The following is a 19,033-nucleotide window of genomic DNA, read 5'->3' on the forward strand; positions in this document are numbered from 1 at the left end:
CTAAAGAGAAGGTACATTATGAGAAGTAAGGGCACAAAGGATCTTATGTATTTCTTTATATTCAAAATTTTTTATTCAATATAAAGCTTTACCCAACAATATACTGTTTAGCCTTTACCACAGATACACAGTGAGCTCATATAAAAAATGCAACTAGTAAAGTCTTTTTAAAATATAGCTAGAATTTATTCTTGTTTCCAGTGATAATTAAAACAGGTTTCTTACAACTCCCTTCAGTTCTTTCAGCTGGTGCTCATTAGGCCACCTCTTCTGCTTTACTGATTTCTTCTTTAGCTTCCACATCTGCCACCTCAGGGTGAGTGCAAGCAGCATCCGTAGCTGACAGCTTTTTCATTTTGATGTTTGGCAGTTTCCTCAGATCACCATCCCATTCTCTTAAAGAAAGAAAAAAAAAAGTTATGAAAACCAATTACCAATAGAAAAAGCAGAAAGGAATGGCAGAGTTAATTCACCTTTCCTCACAAAGATGCTAACACAAGTAAGGTTGCTTTTCTAAATCACACTCAGTGATTTTCTAAATCCCACTGCAGTATAAGCACCAAAATTTTCACCTGATCTTGTACACTACAGCAGCTGTAATTTCTCTGTGAAGAATTAAGTACTTTCCGATTTGACATTCAGAATAAAAAAAATATGAATCACTTTATTCCTACAGACATTTTGTATCCTCTCTTACTTTATGCCACCTGCTTTTCAGCTCTGACACACTAAACTCCCAGTCTTGTAAGCAATGGAAAAGCAGTTTGGATGCGTTTCTTCATCTGAATGCTCAATTTGCAGACCTAATATCACATGTACATAAAGTGCCTTCATTATGATGTACAGTAACTGTTAGCATCTTGTATGACATACTTCAAGGGGACACAAAATGTTAGTAAACATTAATTCACATGGTAACTATATAATTTCAAAAGGCTGCATGAAGGAGGAAGTGTTCATTTAAATGCCACAAGCCAAATCCAGTAATTAATAGAGTGCTTTCTTGATTACAGTTAAGTACACTTCATGGTAATTTTTCTCATGGGCTAAGACAGTATTTTCCAATTATAAGATAGCCATATTAAGACAATAAAAAGGTAATAAAGGTATATATTACCGAGGTAGTAAAACAAAACCACTTCCACCAGATGTCCCAGTACAAGACGTCAATCGTGTATTTATAAACACAACAGACAGAGGCCTGCCTCTTCAAGATTTCTGGCTTTACTCCAGCAGCCTAGAGTATGACTCCTGGCTACATACCACCCCTAGCAGTCAGTGGCATATCATTCCTTGCAACATCAGCATTTGTAAGTCTTGGGTTTTTCCTTTAAAGTACCTCATTTGATAGAGCTGTCAGCAAGAGTGCTCATTCAACCCATTACTGAGGCACAGGGGCTTGCTGGCCCAGAAGAGCTAGCAGCAAGTTTCACAGCTCCCAAATCTTTAATAGATGCATGTTGTCAATTTGCTTGAGAATTTCAACTAGTATATACACACAAACACTACCGTACCACACAGAGTTGGATCTTAGAAAACATAAGAACTTAGTGCTCTTTTAGTTACTCAGTGATAAGTTCTGACTACAAAGAACTTGGGTCGCTGTGTTATATGACTACAATTACCGTCTGAAATCTCATTCCAGGTTAGAAAACAGTGTCATTCCATTTCTCACTAGATCTGTGTCTTGATCCTCAAACACGACGAGTAAGTGCTAATCCTTTTTGAGTGAACAGCTGAGGTCAGAATTTTAGGTAAAGAGAAAATATTCTCTAAGAATATACAAAAAAAATACGTTACAGAAATGGAATTCTAACTGTTGAAGCTTTCTAACCCTTCCCATTTTTAATGGTAGCTTGTGACAGCCAAGAAATGCTGAAACAGCATTTCTTGACTGCTTTTCCAAATGACAAATTCTATGACAGTTTTGCATAAATTCTTTTTTTAAGGAAAGACACAGAACATGTTAAATTCAGAAACAGTGTACTGCATAAACAGATCAGTAGTGGTAATACAAAGAACTTACCTGAAAAATTTAAGATGCTTTCTGTTCATAATGTCTGGTATTTCTAATGGGAATGAAATTAAATTCTATTAGACGTGTTACACTATTCAAGGGAGTCTCATTTCAAAGAGGGAAATGTGAGCTAAAGGACCGAACCTACTATTTCAGAGATTAAACGACCAGGAAAATGACAATGAAAATTCATACTAAAAAAGTTTCTAGAGCAAAATATAAACAGGAAGTCCTTCCACTGCTGAAGAAAAAGAAGTGAACTTGCACCTATGAACTGTTCCAGAATTCAAACGTACCAGTTACTGAAAATCCAATCCTGACAAGTAGTAAAAAGAGGGTGCTTCATTTTCTCTAAACTGACACATCTGAGAAACCGCAAAATTTTAGACAACTAAAGTTTCCCTTTTAAAAAAAAGTTCAGTGAAGAAACTGGGAAAATAATTAATTTATTATTTGTTTTAAAAGCATAACTAGCATCCTCAACCAAGATCAAGGTCTTGTTATGCTAGTTTTTAACAGAGAGACACTCACCCAGGTAATAAAAAGACAATTCTGCTCTGCAGAACTTACTATAAAGATGCACAACAGATAAAAGGTAAAATAAGAAAGCTTAGTTTTGAAGCTGACCTAAATATATAAGCCTCACTCTGTATTAATGAGTACTAAGTGATCCATAAGAATTTTGAAATGGTTTTGGAAAAAAATTTCAAAGAACTTAGGTCACCACTGCAAGCAAGACAGATCAGCAGTAGAGTTAGGAAAGTAACTCTGATAATTCAAGTAAAAAAATGCAACAAACAGTCAAATACAATTCCTAAAATTTACCATTCAGTACAAGTTGATGTGTGTGTGTGTTTTTAAATATAAACACTGGAAAGAGTACAGCAAGACATCCGATCTTTAAACAGAACACATTCTTGGATTCTGGAATATAATTCTAGTTACTTGCACCTGCAGTAAGACAGTCTGAGAGCAAAAAATGGCTATTTGGTAACAATTATTCTCACTCCAATGGGAACTATAGTTCCCATTGTTAAATACTTGTTCTATAAACCACTCAATGCTGGGAAACTAGCACTCTGTAGTCACTGAAATGCCTGTTAAATACTGCAGCAAATGCAGCATGATATTTACATAGACAGAAGTAGACTTCTCATAAGCTGATATTCCTCTTGGTTGAACAGAAACAAGCATCAAAAGTTTTAACGACTGAAACTTTTCAGTCTTCACCACTAACAGAAGTGACATATTCACAACAAATCTTTATTATCTTTGGCAGTAAAAAGGCAGGCAAACATCTTGTACAGAGACACATGGGACAGAGTCCCTCCCCAGAGTAGCCAAAATGCACCTACTACATGTGTAGTTTATAAACTCGTGCAGAATTTTACCTAGGATGCCTAAGCTGCTTTGCCTTGATTCAGCATCATGCTTTTCTTGGTCAGTCCTGAAGTATTGCAAGTGACCCCTGTTTAACATCTTCACTGATTTACAGAGATCTATGCCTTAGGAGCCTTGAAATCTTTGCACAGTATAAAATACCTCATTACTATGAAGTGTACAGATCTCACAGCCAGCGGGTTTCTCAACAAGGAAAATGCTTGCTACCTCTGTAACATTAAATCCACTTTATTATTTTAGCTCTTAAAAATGTGACATTTCAGCCACTTCATATACTGTTCTTGAGCAAACCCTGAACATACAGTTCTGCCTTTGTTCATCTACCAGTTTTCCCAATTTAATGCTAATAAATCAGATCATGCTATCAGTGCAGGACTATAGATGATTTTGCTACTACAGAACGTAGGATGATGATACCTGTCACTTATCTTTGTGGCCAGACAGTCTTTGCTATTCAGAGAAATATTCCTTCCTTTCACACTGGATTATAAGGTTACCAACTGAAGAACAGTAATATATGCTTTTTTTTTGTTTGTTAAAAACTACACTTATTTCTGCAGCCTGCTTCTTGGTAAACAGATAAAGTGACACTGCTCACAGCTGAGCAAGGAAAGGCAAAGGACCATTTACCTAATGCTTTTTTTAATCTGCTATGATAAACATAAATACCACATTAGGTCCATCCTTCCCAAAAAAGCCATGGTCCCTCTTCCTTTCTTTGCAGCTGCTTTAGCTCCTCTTGGCAGCATAGTGCCAAACGCTGAAACATCCTAGTACCCACAGCAGAAGTTCTTCCCTTCTCTCAGGTATTTTACAACGAGCAATGCCTACTCAGTTTGCTTCCAGGACAGAGCTTAGTAATATAAACAGTGAGTTTGGCAGAAGTGGCACCATGCTAATTTGGGCCATCTCCCCCAGAAACATGTTGAGATTTATATTTGTTCCTTCTATCAAAGCACATACAGTCTGTTGTTATTCTCAGACGAACCACGACTACATGACAAGACTTTCAATTGAATTCTTTTCACTTGCCTTTTTTTTTTTGTTGTTGTTGTTGAAAAAAACACCTCGGAAAGCATTTAATGGCTTTTATTAACTTATGTAGGCCTTTGTCCAAAGAGAATATTCTAACAGTTATGTAGCCTGTCATCCAGGGCTCACCAATGTCCTGAGAAAGCAGGCATTCTGAGGGGGGGAGATTCTGTAACAAGCCAAGACTGGGCACTGAATCCATCTTTACTGCTTTGGCAGTGGCAAAATCTTTAAGTTACGCTTAGTGTGTGTTTGCAGTATGTTATACAATACAAATCACGGAGCTGCTGAATTAGGAACAGAACTCCAGTCTCATGTGTGTAGAAATGAAGTCACTACATACTGCACAATAACTGATCTGTTAAATTATGATTGAAAGCTGCAGCAGCACTGTATTTGCAGATTAATAACATATATCTTACCCAGAAGTATCTCCTTAGCATGCACCAGTGTCATGGGTTTTGCTGCAATTGTGAACTTCTTGGTTTGCTTTAAAATGTTAAGTCACAGGAGAGTGTTTTTTTGAACTAAAGATGGGGAAAACTCCTGTTATAATGAAACAGCAGTGAAAAATTTAAGTAAGCATTTTTTCATGTTTCTCTTTCAGACAGAAGAGTGAGTTTTGTTTTCCTAAGGAGGAACAAACAGCATGTTAGCTCTCAAAATCTGTCATGAAGATGCTCATGCTTAACACCATTTCATAACAAGGAAAAAGACAAAGTGACTGAGCTTTATTTATAACACAGAGCTTGAGTAAAATACTGTAAAGTCAGCACCTTTCCAACTGTTCGGATGGAGAAGCACTGGACCAGATTACTTCAAAGTTCTTAGGGGCATCAGAAGCAAAATGCTTCTGTCAGCTGTAGGCCTAACTGATCCTGCCTCTATGCACAGGCGTGAACTGGAGGGCTTCTAAAGCACAATTAGAGAAAAGGGGATAGAGAGGCCAATCCTAGTGTCAGAGTGCCCTTCTACAGCTGTACCCCACAGCACTATTTTAAACCAAGTGCTCTGTGACAGCGTGCTGAGATGGTTTATTTTCTTTCAGAAGTATGCTGTTAATAAAAACATGATAGCTCTTCATAGCAGCAACCATTTTTCTCTCACAAAGCAAAAATCTCAGAAGGACTGAAATGTCACTGCTCTGACAGTGCTCTGCACAGATTACAGGCTGTGTATATATCACATACATTAGAACTGTCATACAGAGAAACACCCAAGTCAGGTCAAAGGATGATACTGCAGCCTGAAGTTAAAAAGCATGTTAGAAAATGTAAATGTTCTTTAGACAAAGAACCACTCAGTTACACAGTAACAATCACTACAGAAAACAGCAGCTAACAGTACAGTTGTTACACCAGCAGATACATGCAAATGATACAAATTTCATTCAAACTGAATCAATTTCCTCATGAACTGAAGTTTCAAAAACTAACTAATAAAACTGGTGCGTTTAGCTTTAAAGACTGTTTTTCCCCCAAGTTTAAGATTATGCTTCTGGGAACACACGCAAGGAAGGAAATTATCAAAAATGTATCATGTTCAGATGCAATAATTATGATACTTTTCAACTGAAAGCACGCCAACTCTGAGTTCCAAGGGCATATCCTGTAAATACGTAGGAATCCCTTTCAACAGCTTTGCTATAAACATGTAAGACCAGATTAAAAAAATAAATACAAAGGACAACATCAGGAAGAAAACTGCGGTAAAATGAACGTAGATATATTTAAGGAGTAAGGAAGTGACAAGAAGCTGCTAACAAAACTCAACAACCTCACAGACAGACTGAATACTCCCTTTATAGGTACATTTTTTAAAAAAAAAGATTAAAATTTACTATGCTTTTGGCTATCTACAAGTTTTGTAAAAAAAACAGTAACGAAGAATTAATATTTCATTTACATATATCTGATATATATATACACACAATATCAAATTTTAGGAGACTTCCCTAAATGTAAACAATTCTTATCATGTAGTGTCTTCATAACAAATGCACAGGCATACAAGAAATAACTAAGTTCAAGAAAAGGGGGAAAAAACCCCAACAAATACTAAGCCAGCTATAAAAGCTCCACTCACCACAGCTTCCAGGGATAATAATGAGCTAGAGTAGAAAAGCACAGTTTCCAGCTGATTTCCATTTATCCCCAGTCTCTAATTACAGTATTTAGCAGCAACTATTTTCTCTGAATGAATACTGTCCTAGACAGAGAGCAAAACCTGCAGCAGCTGTGATAACAAATAATGAATGATTTAACAGTGTATTTAATATGTGAAGTTGCACCATGCTCTCCGAATGCTTTACTTACTAATACTATAATAACCTCAAATTTTGCTTACAGTATTTCTGGGTTCTTCTTTATTTTTATGTTGTGCCTGTGCATTTGACATCTTTCTATCTAGTCCTATTGCATTTTTGGTTGGTTTTTTTTTACTGCCAGCAAAGCAGTTAAGGAAAAAAGGAAGAACTAAAATTTAAAAGCAAAGCCAAAAAGGAGATTTTCTACAACTGAGCTATTTGATAACATTCGCAGTATTTATTTTCCTGTGACTTTTTTTGCCGCCTTCTAAGAAATCCAAGATTATGCATGAAGTCGTACAGATAGTCCTGAATGTATGCCACTGCAGGTTGTTAAAGTACTAAGTAGCACTGACAAAATTTTAAAGCCATTCATTTTCTTTACTGATACAATAAATCAGGGCAAATGGGATTATGACACAACCCCAACATTGTCCTGTGGTTGGGATACAAAACCCAGCAATGTAGCTTTTTTCGTATCTTCCATGATATACTTTCACTGTTAGAAAGACTGATTGTGTCCGAGTAACACTTCCATGCTAAACGTTTGTCACTCAACTCCACTATGCTTGTTTGTTAAAGCTAAAACCACAAATACCACTACTATTTTGTACTTGATGCTCCTCAAAACAACCCTTTGCTTTTCTGCACTTTCATTATCCCTTTGTCTTTCTCCCTTATTTCACCAGATGACTGCTGCTTCCCTTCAGCCTAGTTCCAACTATCAAATTTTCAGTCTTCTATTTCCCTCTCTAACATGTAGTAGCTTTCATCTGGTACTACCTCCAAAACTAGAAAATACTTTCAAAAAGAGTTTAAGTGTTTCTTCTTAAAGACTATGAACTTAAAAGGAAATTTTCAGCTCTAATGCTTATGTTGCAGTTTTCACACGACTGCTCCTCAGAAGATTTCATTAGGTAATCTGCTGGCATAGATGGCTATCCCAGAGGAAGAAAAATGGTAATAAAAAAAGTCAAAAAGAGTATCTGGCATTAAGAATTTACTCAAAGTTGTGGTAATTGCCAAGGTGCATGTTTAAAACCTCAAAGTGCTTTCAACTAGGCTCTTAACAAGACTTTTAATGTAAAATCTTTGGAGCTTTTGTGGGTTTTTGGTTATTAAGAGGTTACGCGTTAGGACCTTCATGCACACAGAGCATCTACATTCCCTCCACCTCATCTCCAGTAAGTCAAATAAAGCAGCATAACTCCTTTGCCCAAGGAGAACAGGAGGAAAAAAATGTGTTCTACTTGCGGGTTATCATTTATGCCTATAGGTCAGAGCCTGTAGAGTAGAGATGTGTCGCAATAGCCCAGGATTTCTTCCTAGAATACCTAAATTTTAATGGGAAAACTCCAGAAATATTCAAATTTTGGAAATATATCAGTACTACAATTTTACTGTTGCAATCGTCCTCCCACATGAAACATACCTCAACCTTAGTGGAATGACAGGTCTCTCTCTGAAGGCGTTTTAGGCCCACGAGTTTAGAGGCTTTGGTTCTTTCCAAGTTCATGAACCCTACAACCACTCTCTCACGAACAGTTAAGTTTGTATATTATCAAAAGAACATTAGAGAAAGCTGTGCATAAAGACTTCATTGGCACAAGTCCAGACAACAAAAGCCTACCTAAAAAACATAAGTAATTTGTGAAGAAAGCAATGTTGGTTATTCCCCACATAAATAAAAACTTTACACTAATGCATGTTAAAAATCGCACACCCACTGAAACGCACTTTCAAGATGAAAAATACTTTGTGTATAATGAAGGGCCAAGCACACCACTGACCGGAATTTGTTATTTGAGACAGGTGCATTAATCCTCATGTTCTACATGCCTACACTAAAAAGGCAGTACTAGTGAAGATGCACAAAGGCAAAGTAGTAAAGCAGAAATAGGAGTCAGATCTCCACCATCTTTTTTCTCCTTTTCTTCATCCTGCCCCTCCTCCCAAACTCCTCTGCAAGGCATAAATACCTACAAGTTAGTTACTTCCTTTAAAGAGAAAAATAAAGGTAATGCTTAGAATTTTCACTTAGATTCTAGCACTGTGAGCAGGAGGAGAAGGTGTGACCATAGGATTATTTTGAAATGCTTTTATGTACCCATTCCGTAGCCTTCATAGAGTTGTCTTTCACGTTCTATGGTCTGCTTGATGACAGTTTCCCGTGAACCATGCTGTCTTCCTTGTCTACCTTTAATACTGTTTTGTAATTCAATCTGCTCCAATTCAGCATCGAATCGACACATATAACTGAAAGAAATAAAATGCATTTATTTTGCAGTCATGCAAAACTTTTGCAAAACAGAATTACCTTAATAATCTAAGAAGTAGTTTTACTAATTGTATTTGTTTTCTAAACCAGAAATGTTTCTTAGATTTGAACTATTACTTTAATCTTCAAAGTGGAAGTTCCACTTAGAATTTCATTTTAATTATCTGCAGCTTCCAGAAGGATTAGGGGTTTTATACTTGCCTTTTTTAAGAAACTATGTTCGCATAAAACCAAACTCCCACATTACTATAACCCACCTGCTCTGTAAGATCAGTGTTAAATCTAAGTATTCCTAATTTTTAATTGCTGAATTTCACCACCTCAACAACTTGTAAAGTACTTTTTTGACATGTGTTCTACATCCGACCCAAATCCAAAAGGTAAGCTTTTATTGCCTTTGCGGTACCACTAGTGTTTGTTGGCAGTTACAGGTTTCAGTGTAGGAAGTGTCAGAGCTTCTGACATAGTACATCTGTGTAAGAATACATATATATTATGTTGTTCAGATACCAGGTGAAAAATGGTGACAAGCCACAGGCACATCCATTCAGCAGCACAGAAATAACTGTGTTTCTTCTTAGCAAATTCAATTTTGGTATTTCCTGTCCTAAAAATTGACGCACGAAGTACTGTTTAATCTTCTCAGCCAAGAAAATTAAAGGATAAAAAGTCAGTAGAATGAAATCTGTGCGTTTGTCACTGAATAACCCAACTAGCAAATCCATGCAATCATTACTGTCCAAATCATTTGAGTCCTCTACACACTATGAAAGCAGAGAATACTCAAATAATAAAAAAAAAAACACCACGATTTCAGTAACTCCAATGTGAATATATACATCTTTCAATATATAATTGACCTCAGTTGCCACAAAATCAACTACTCAATATTATTAACAATAATATATAAAAAGTCCTCCAAGTCATCATCACTTTATAGATCTTACTTAAGAACATTATTTTAAGACAAATTAATCTTTTTAATCCTGTTTTTAACACCAGTCTTACTTTTCAATTAATTCACCAGCTTCCTTCTTTGTGTACTCAATTTTATTGGGGTCGAGGTGACTTTGAAACCATTGCAATTTTTCTCCTGCAAGAATAAACTTAACATTAATGATTACACCATCACTGTAGCACCATCACAGATTAAATTTCTTCAGAGTTTTTGAAATACCCCCCCATTTTTCAAGATTCTGAATGGCATTGTAGACTCCCCGATAATGTGTGCACCATGTATGAAGGCAGCAGTAATAGAAACAATCTTCCTTATAGGAAAAAAGACGTTATGCTTTGCTTTAGTGGAAATTAGTGTTTAAAATATCACTCTATCGATTGCTTAAGATGGAAACTTAGGAAGGCCCCAAGGTGAAAAAACCAACACAGCATCTCAGCAAGAGTTCCGATTATCACAATTTTTAATCAGACTAAACTGAAAAGGAACAGTGTCAATCATATGAAAGAGAAAAATATTCCAGGTTATGTCTCAAAGTTCTGAATTTAATTGCTAGCACAATGTGCCTGCTAACCTATATATGCATCATCCTCTTTTACCAGCAATTAAGAAAACCAGGGAGACGAGTACAATAAAAACACGTACAGCTCATTTGGTCTACACTGCCCTGTTGTCATGTGCACTGACTAAAGAATAGGCTGTACAATTCAAGCCTGTACATACAGCTATACAATTCAAGCCCCAAATTCAAACCTGTATATACTGCTTGAGTGAACACAAATATTTCAGCAGTTCAACAGTCTATTTTAAGATTACAGTCAGACTATAGAAAAAAAAATTCTAACTGGAGTATCTATGAAGTTGGTAAAACTTAAAGCCTATGCTAAAAAGCTGAATGCTGCATTGAGTAGTAGAAGTTTCTGCTCACCAATGATACTCAAACGCAAAGCTTTGTCAGTCTTCAACCTAGCAGAGAAAAAAAAAAAAAGGTATGTCAGTCGGGAATGAGGACCAATACAAGTAATTACTTTCATTTTTCTTTCTCCAAAAATCATTTTTTTGGAGTCACAATGAAAGTCAAGGTAAAATTTCAAATAGAAATCTTTGCCAAATTCAGAACAATGTAAAACTTATTTTGCTTCATCTAAAAATTCTACTTTTGGGTAAATGCTATCTGAAATTTGTCCAGTTTACCTATTAAGTTAAACAGTTTCTTGGAAGAAATTCAGATGCAACCCTTTTCTTAGAGCCTAACAAAAGGAATTTCATAAAGACAGGCACTGTAATAATTTCATTAAGTGTTTCTAATATTCTGCTGGTATATGTAATGAGTTTGGACATCAAGAACAAAAGATTCCACCAGACTGCATTCTTGCAAATCAGGCGTACAGTGTGAAAAATACCACTCTAATATTTAATAACCTTGTAATAAAGTTTGTGCTTAGTGAACAGTAAAAGTTAACGCATTAAGAAACCAAAATTAAGAACTTCATAAAAAAGATTAAAAAAATCCATCACAAAGTATTTTTAACCCCACTTCAATGTCTGTCAGGATACTTGAAACTTTTTGTACTGTATGGGATGTGCACACACAATTCAGTGTGGGATTAATTCCCATCCTGTTGAGCAGTTCCCAGAGAACACAAGTTTTCTAACAGGTAATACAGTGCCTCACATGGTTTTGTCCTGAAGCTCTCCGATTCAGTCTGCAGCAATGAACTTTGCTGAATGTCACTTTATTTCCAGAAAGGAAAATAATACATTGTTGGGCCAAGTACAAAATTTGTCACTGGAAAAAACGTCAGCCATGCATGTTCAATGTATATATCCAAGGGCCTCTGACAAAACCGACATTTTAAGAAATTTGATAAAGAAAATCATGAAGGATACCACTGACAACATACAATACCAAAACTCAACACTGTTCAAAGCTAATGTGCTCCTTCATTACATTCCTTGTACTTTACAGAATTCAATGAACATTTGAGTCAACTGAAGTAATTCAGAGCACAGAAGTTTGTCATCTGTCACAAAAATTCAAATCAAAATAAAAAGCCCTATTTTCCAGAGACAAACATATTTGTGTCACTTGGCCAAAAACCTACATTATTAAAATAAAGATTACTTTTTCAAGGAGTATTTCATCCTCTCAAGACTGTCTCAAAGCCACATAAAAGCAAATGCACAGCATGCATGCTAAGAACTCCACTAACGCATTCAAGAAAAACCTTTTTACTTCTATAGATATCCCAGCATCCAGGATAAGCATTTTTAATGCAGAAGTCTTCAGAGGTCAAGCATGGGGGTTGATTTTATTATACCTGCCAAAAAAACCCTAAGGTGGTCAATTAATTTAAAGATTTTAGACTTAAAACAAAAATTACTCTTGTTCCTATGGGTTAAATAAAGGACAGACCTGGATGAGACTGTGTAAAAAAAAAAAGGAAAAAGGAGTTAGATTAGAAGTCAGCTTTAAAACTCAGCTGTAGAAGATGTTTTTGATAAAAAATGTGGTAGGTAGCCTACAGAGGGTTTAGAGCAGGGAGTTTTGCATGGTAATAGCAACCAATACAAGGACACACACTCCACACAGTGGAACTCCACAGCAGCAGTTCCTGCTGCAAACCGGGCATGGCAACACAGCCAGTGGAGCACATCTGCAAAGCGTCGCCATGGAGAAAACTACAACGCCATCTAGAAAAGCTGCCTGATTAGAATCATAATTCATGTCATGTACACCTTTAAAACACCTTTAAAACACCACAAATTACCGTTTGCACCTGCAAGGGTCACGAGATCACTTATTCACCAAGGCAATGAAGTGTATAACCAGGATTTCCTTCTGGAAGAAAACCCATCAGTCTCTAGGTGTACACAACTTATTTCAGTATGAGAAATCACGAATGATAGGATCAGACGTCACCTTCTTGTACTTTTTATAAAAAACACTCACCTTGATGACTGCTAGAAGACAACAGTATTAGCAGGGAGATTAATCAAATAAGCCAAGTCAATGCAAGTTCCTCCCATCTTCCACACATTAAGGAACATTTTTTGCACAAGGGGAAGAGAGGGTGAGGGCAGGGCTACAATCTTGTGGCAGGCCGTTGCTTCTTAATGATTTTGTCCTCCATCAGCCTCCCAAAAACCATCTGCTTAAGCACCAACTATTGATAAGAACAATTAGTAGTTTTCTTGATGTTTACTAGCTACTTAAAGCCTTCGTGCTCCATCAGCACCTCTACCTCAGATACTGCATTCAACTGTTCTACTCTAAATACTAACAATGAATAAATACCTGCCAAATCAGTTTACCAGTTCAGTATTCCCCCCATAATAGCCACACATACAAATGCCATTGATGGCTCTGAGAACTAAGATAGGCTCTTTTACTAGGAAAAAAAAATAATCATGGTTGACAGGACCTATTTCCTTGTTTCAGGTTGCTAAATACCTTCTATCTCTCTCCCGAGGCATGCTTTTTTTGTGAGCTTATGCACCAATTAGTGACTTGGTTAAGTGTTTTAGGATACTTCCATATGAAAATCACTCTATAAAAATTAAAAATTCTAATTTTTTCCGTTCATGTTTTTATTTCTGTAAGCAAAACAAGTACTTTTAAAGGCTAGTATTTTTTCAGTTCCACATAAAGATTCTGCAAGAGCACATCTCAAAGCATCACTACTGCAAACAGCAGAAGCACAGTGGCTCAAGGGAGATTAGGAGGTGAGACAATAGGAAAGGAAGGAGAAACTAAGAGCTCCACAAGGAGGTAATTTAAGGTGACTGCTTACTCCTAAGGGGTTGCTTCATGCCAGATCAAGAAATACAATAAACACTCCTTAGCTCTCATATCTCAGAGCATGACAGTATTAGACTGTTATATTTGTAATGAAAATGCACAAACTTCTAAAAAATTTAAAAATATATGCCGAGTAGAAAGGGTGTATTTTGATTCAGGAGGGAAAGCAACGGAAATAATAATAAACTATCACTAGATCAGCTTTAGCTACCAAACCCAAAAAGAGATTTCAGCAGTTGCAAACAAAACATGATTGTTGTTGGCACATCACTACTGAAAGAAGTTCCAGGAACATCCCATTATGGTCTGGTTTCCTAAAGTGTAGAAAAAGCAGTGTTCTACTGGCACCAGTGAACCAGTTATTGCTGTCTCATAAAAACATCTCTAATTATTTAACAGAGCATACACAAATAAGGATTCAGATGTAGATTAAGAGAGAATAAAATGGTAGTAATGCACTGGAATTTGTTGATATTCATTAGACCTTGAGGAGAACTGAGAAGAGGGATGCAGGCAAGAAAAAGTTGCTGTTCAAGTGAACAAGATGACTTAAGATTGTCATCAATTTTCTAAAACCAACTGGTCTTTTTCCTCTTATTATGGTCAAGATTGGTCTTTTGTAGTCCATCCACAGCTTGCGGACAATAAGCTTATTATTACTGTTGTATTTAGTTGAAAACGCTTGCACTAAAGAGTATCTGGACAATGAAGACTGTAGAAGTCTTCTGCAACTTAGAGCAAAATTTCTCCCTCCTTAAGTATTGAAATTCCTTGTAAGTAGCGTCTTCCCTTTTTATTGTCTTGTTTGGGCAAAAGATACATCTCATACATAAATGCAATTTCCTTTCCTGTTTAACAAAAACAGGAACATTCACAGTAGTTACTTCTCTTCCTCCATCACATAGAAAAGTTGAAAAGTAAACAGAAGGCCTAAACAGTCTCTAGTCATAAATTCTGCTCCCAGCCAAATTCAAAGGAAAAAAAAAAAACCTAAAAAAACACAAAAGAAACAAACCACACAAAACCAAAGCAAATGTTTACTGATGCTTCTACAAAAGACATTCTCACCTTCCACTAACATGCCATTCAAGGGCTTCGTACACCCAAGGTAATGCCTTTGTATTGAATAGTAAGCAGCAGATAAAACGTACCTATGTTCAAAAAGTATTATTGAACAAATATAGCCAACCACAATTACAGCATCTTCTAGCAAGTAAATCCACAGCTTAATAGTACAGATGAACTGTACGAACTTCCTAGATTCATTGTCTCTCTCTGATCTGTTTTTCCCATGCTGTGGAAGTGCATTAGCCTGTACAGAAAAATTATCCCCTTTACTCAGGGCTGGCAAGATCATACTGAGAATACTGCCTCCAGTTTTGGGCCTTCCCCACATTTAAGGTGACTTATTTCTATATAATAAGAAGCACTAGTCAAAAAAGTACCATATTTACAGATGGGACTAAGAAAGAATATACTGCAGAGATTACCAGACAGCTCCTCCTATTATCACCAAAGGACACGTTAACCTTCCAACAAGAGAACAGCATGTCATTAAATAGAAGTAATCGGCAAAATCTTTTCTGCAAATATTTCAATTTCAGTAAGTCATTTTCCAGTGAAAAAAGTCCTCCGTAAATTTATTGCGGTTAAGTCACAAATTTGGAAGCAACAATGTCAGTGCATTTATTCAGTATTATCAGCTGCCACTAAAAGAAGACATTTAATAGACCTGCAAAACCCAGGAGGAAGAACAAAATTGGTGTGGGCTACTTTTTTTTACTGAGTGTAGGAGTGGAAATCTTTCCTCCATCCACAGAATGAGAAATTTATCTTGTCTTTTTCAGAGCTCTGAAAAATCAACCCAAACCTCACCATTATAGTAAAGAAACTGAAAACTAAGTAATTACATTAAAAAGACTGGTTAGTGGCTAAACGGACTGTTTTTAAACATATCCTTAAAGATCTTAAGATTTAACAGGCTGATCATTAAGGTAATAAAGATCCAAAACAGGTCTTGTAAAGGGAAAAAAAAAACCAAACCATCAACATTATTCATGTCTTTCAAGTTAAATTGTTCTTCAAGCCACAACAGTACAGAAAATAGAATACAGAAAATTGGAGGATGTTTTTAATGCAAATTATTTTTAGAACATCACAACAAAAGAGATCTACAAAGTGCACATCTATGAATAATGCTAGTTAATCATTTAGGACCCAGAACTGCAAGATGTAGAAAACCTATTTATAGATAAATCATTTAGCTATCACAACACGCTTTGGATGGTTCAGACTGACACACTACTTTTGGTGAAACTGTTTCCCTATGCAAAATGAAGGGCTACATCTTTTACCATCAGCCTAGAGTAGTGGTCTCACACTTGAAATAGTAAGTTGGAAAAGCAGTAGCTTGGAAATCAAGGCAGAAACCAAGAAACAGACCCTAAAGAAATGGATAGCAATCCACATCCTCTAATCTTAATCAAGTTAAACGGGATAATACAATTCCTGTGGGAGTTCTTCGCTCCAACTTCTCGCTGTTGCAAGTGGAACAGAAATAGTACTCTAAATGTCAGCACAGGTGTATCAGTATAACTCTAAACATAGACAATCACTAAAAGATTTAATTGAGTGTGCCACGTCATCATGAGTAATCAGTGCACCACTCCACTCAGTAAGTCTTCTTGGGTGTGTTTTTCTTTATGGCAAAGTCACAGATGTAAGCTCTAAGAATCAAGCTTGACTCAGTTATCTTTTGTGATTAAGCGCTCTGAGCAGCCATTAAGAGACAAGATGAGAGAGTTAAGGGACAAAGTCAATTAGCACTAGGAAAATAACTTACAATAAAAACTTACTTACCATGAGTAGTCAGAGAGCACAGACAAAACATGAGGCAGCAGGGAAAACTTTCTGCACATTAGGAAACTGCCTGATCCTCAACATGTGCTATTTGTAAATTCTTGCAGCAGCTCTGCTTGAGGCTACACGATACAGCTATCTATGCTAGTAAAGGGCCCCCTTCTAGTTAGAGCAACATTACAACTTTGCTGCGGATAAGGCTGTACATCCACCCCCAGCCATTAAACTGCAGTCTCCGAGGAACATTTCAATTGTACCAAGAGCTCCCAATATAACACCTGCAGACAATGAGTATTTGGGCCTAGCTCACATGATCCATCCAAATACCAGTGTACTGTGACAGAAAATGCTTTCAGTTTACTTTAGTACCTTTCTAAACAAAAAATCATAGCGTATCAACTAGTAAGCTGTGACAGAATGAAAACTAAAGGCCAGTCTTCTTCAGCTATCCTTTCCCTCTGTGGAAGGGGGAAGTAAAACTTAAAAGCAGAAAACCAAACTTGCCATGGAACAGCAGGAAAATCACCAAAGAGGACTCAACTAATCAGTTTTATTCAGAAGGCCTCTCTTCTGCAGGAAGGTTTCCAGGTTTTCTTTTCTATGAACTCAGCACTTCAGCAGAAGCTAGACCCTAACGAGGGTGATTATTAAATCCTGCAGTGAAGTCAAACTAGGTGACTAAGCATCATGTGAAATCACCAGCATCATGCCATTCAAATTACAAAAAGCAAAGTGCTACGATAAAAAGAAACCTAACTTGTAACGACACTACCAAAAATCTAGTAGCAGAACTATACAGTTTGTATAAGCTGATTTCATGAATGTAAAACTTCCAGCTCACAAGGCCCAACAGTACTCAGTTACATAGGTCTTTCTTTTATCTTAAGGTTATATCAACGTAACAGTTCCCTTCCACCACCAGCCTCCCCCCAAACAAAAACTATCTACTGTGGTATTATCCTTTGGTCTGCACACAGATTTTGCACAGTCAACTTACTTGTCTTTCTTTTCCTGTTTGTGTGCTTCCCTTGCAAGCTGTGCAGCTTTTCTGCTGTAAGGATGGATAACCTTTTTTTCATGCTTCCCTCCTTGGGTTTTTCTTAACTTTGGCTGAAAAGAAATCAAAGATACTACACATTACTAAAATCAAGTAAAACATTAAAGCGAAGATAGCAGCATACAGCATGGTAAAGACTTACAAGGTCATGCACCAGTATCTCAGAAAGCCCTTAAAGTAGCAGCTTATTAGTTCCACCAGTTAGATCTTACCCTCCTCAATAAGAAATAAAATTACTCTATCGTGGTACATGCTGTAACAAAGGAGGGCAGAAAATACTGTTAAGAAATCTTACATAGTGACTACTCTCAAAATACCTATGCCGTAGAATGTGCAGGTAGGAAACTAAGATTACCTCCCCATACCTTTGCTATAAATATCCCCATTCAAGCTTCTATCCTATCATTGCATCTAGGTTTTCTGACAAAGGCAGTCTGTAATTTATACAACGCAACAAAAAGGATTTTCTTGTCCCTCCCCACAGACCATGGGAATGCTTTGCATGAGGAAGCAGCCAGGGGTTTTCCTCCTTTAGCCTTTCACACTGCACAGCAAAGGAATACTACTCACAAATTAAAAAAATACTGTAACACTAGTTCAAGTTACATTACTTTTTGGTGAGGAAGCATTTGAAAAAAACTGAAAGGCTTTAGCAAATAGTACGCAACTTAAATTCTTTAAAGTGAGCATGTTGAAAAGAAACAGCTAAAAGCAGGAGGCTAGACGTGCAAACGTGATGCAGGAAACAGCAATCAGTAAACAGAACTTTAGTACATCATATTATCTATGGTAACATTGGTGTTTAGAACTGTGAAAGAAAAGGAAAAGGGCAAAAATAAATTTCTGAAAATTTTTCTAAAAAAAAAAAATCCTGAACGCGTAAAGCAATCTCAAGAGGCAGAGCCACAGGCCCAGGCCCCGCGGCCCGCGCCACCCGCACCCTGCCGGGAAGGCCTACACCGACGCAAACCTCTGCGGGAGGCAACGCAACGCGCGGCGGGCAGGGCCGCTCGGGCGCCCTCCCGGGGCGCCGCCTGCGGAGACCCCCGCCACCCCCAGGAGCCGAGGCTGCGGCGCCCCTGCCCCCGCCCCGGCCCGGCCGCGGCCCGCCACACGCACCATGGCGAGCCACCTCCTTCCGCGCCGCGGTGCACCAGGCACAGCGGTCCGGGCGGGCGCCGCGAGCAGCGCGACTGGCGTTCCGCGGCGAGGCGGTGCCTGTTGCCAGCAGCTCCACTGACCGCCCCTTCCCTACCCCGCCGTACAGCGTTACTTGTTGCGAGCGTGGGTGGATTTTCCCCCCCGGAAACAAAGCAAGAGCACGAAG

The 19,033-nt window shown here is 37.5% G+C and overlaps 1 protein-coding gene across 1 annotated transcript; it reads right to left on the bottom strand.

The window, feature by feature from the left end:
* Nucleotides 1-162: 162 nt before the first annotated feature.
* On the bottom strand, nucleotides 163-18,950 carry TMA16 (translation machinery associated 16 homolog). The gene is given in 8 exon segments (XM_056323385.1): nucleotides 163-262; nucleotides 264-395; nucleotides 2,027-2,069; nucleotides 8,863-9,011; nucleotides 10,042-10,126; nucleotides 10,917-10,954; nucleotides 17,647-17,759; nucleotides 18,826-18,950. Coding segments are annotated over 8 exon segments (618 nt in total). The 5' UTR covers nucleotides 18,829-18,950; the 3' UTR covers nucleotides 163-207.
* Nucleotides 18,951-19,033: the final 83 nt, after the last annotated feature.

The sequence above is a fragment of the Falco biarmicus genome, chromosome 1 (assembly GCF_023638135.1).
Source record: "Falco biarmicus isolate bFalBia1 chromosome 1, bFalBia1.pri, whole genome shotgun sequence".
Taxonomy (NCBI): Eukaryota; Metazoa; Chordata; class Aves; order Falconiformes; family Falconidae; genus Falco; species Falco biarmicus.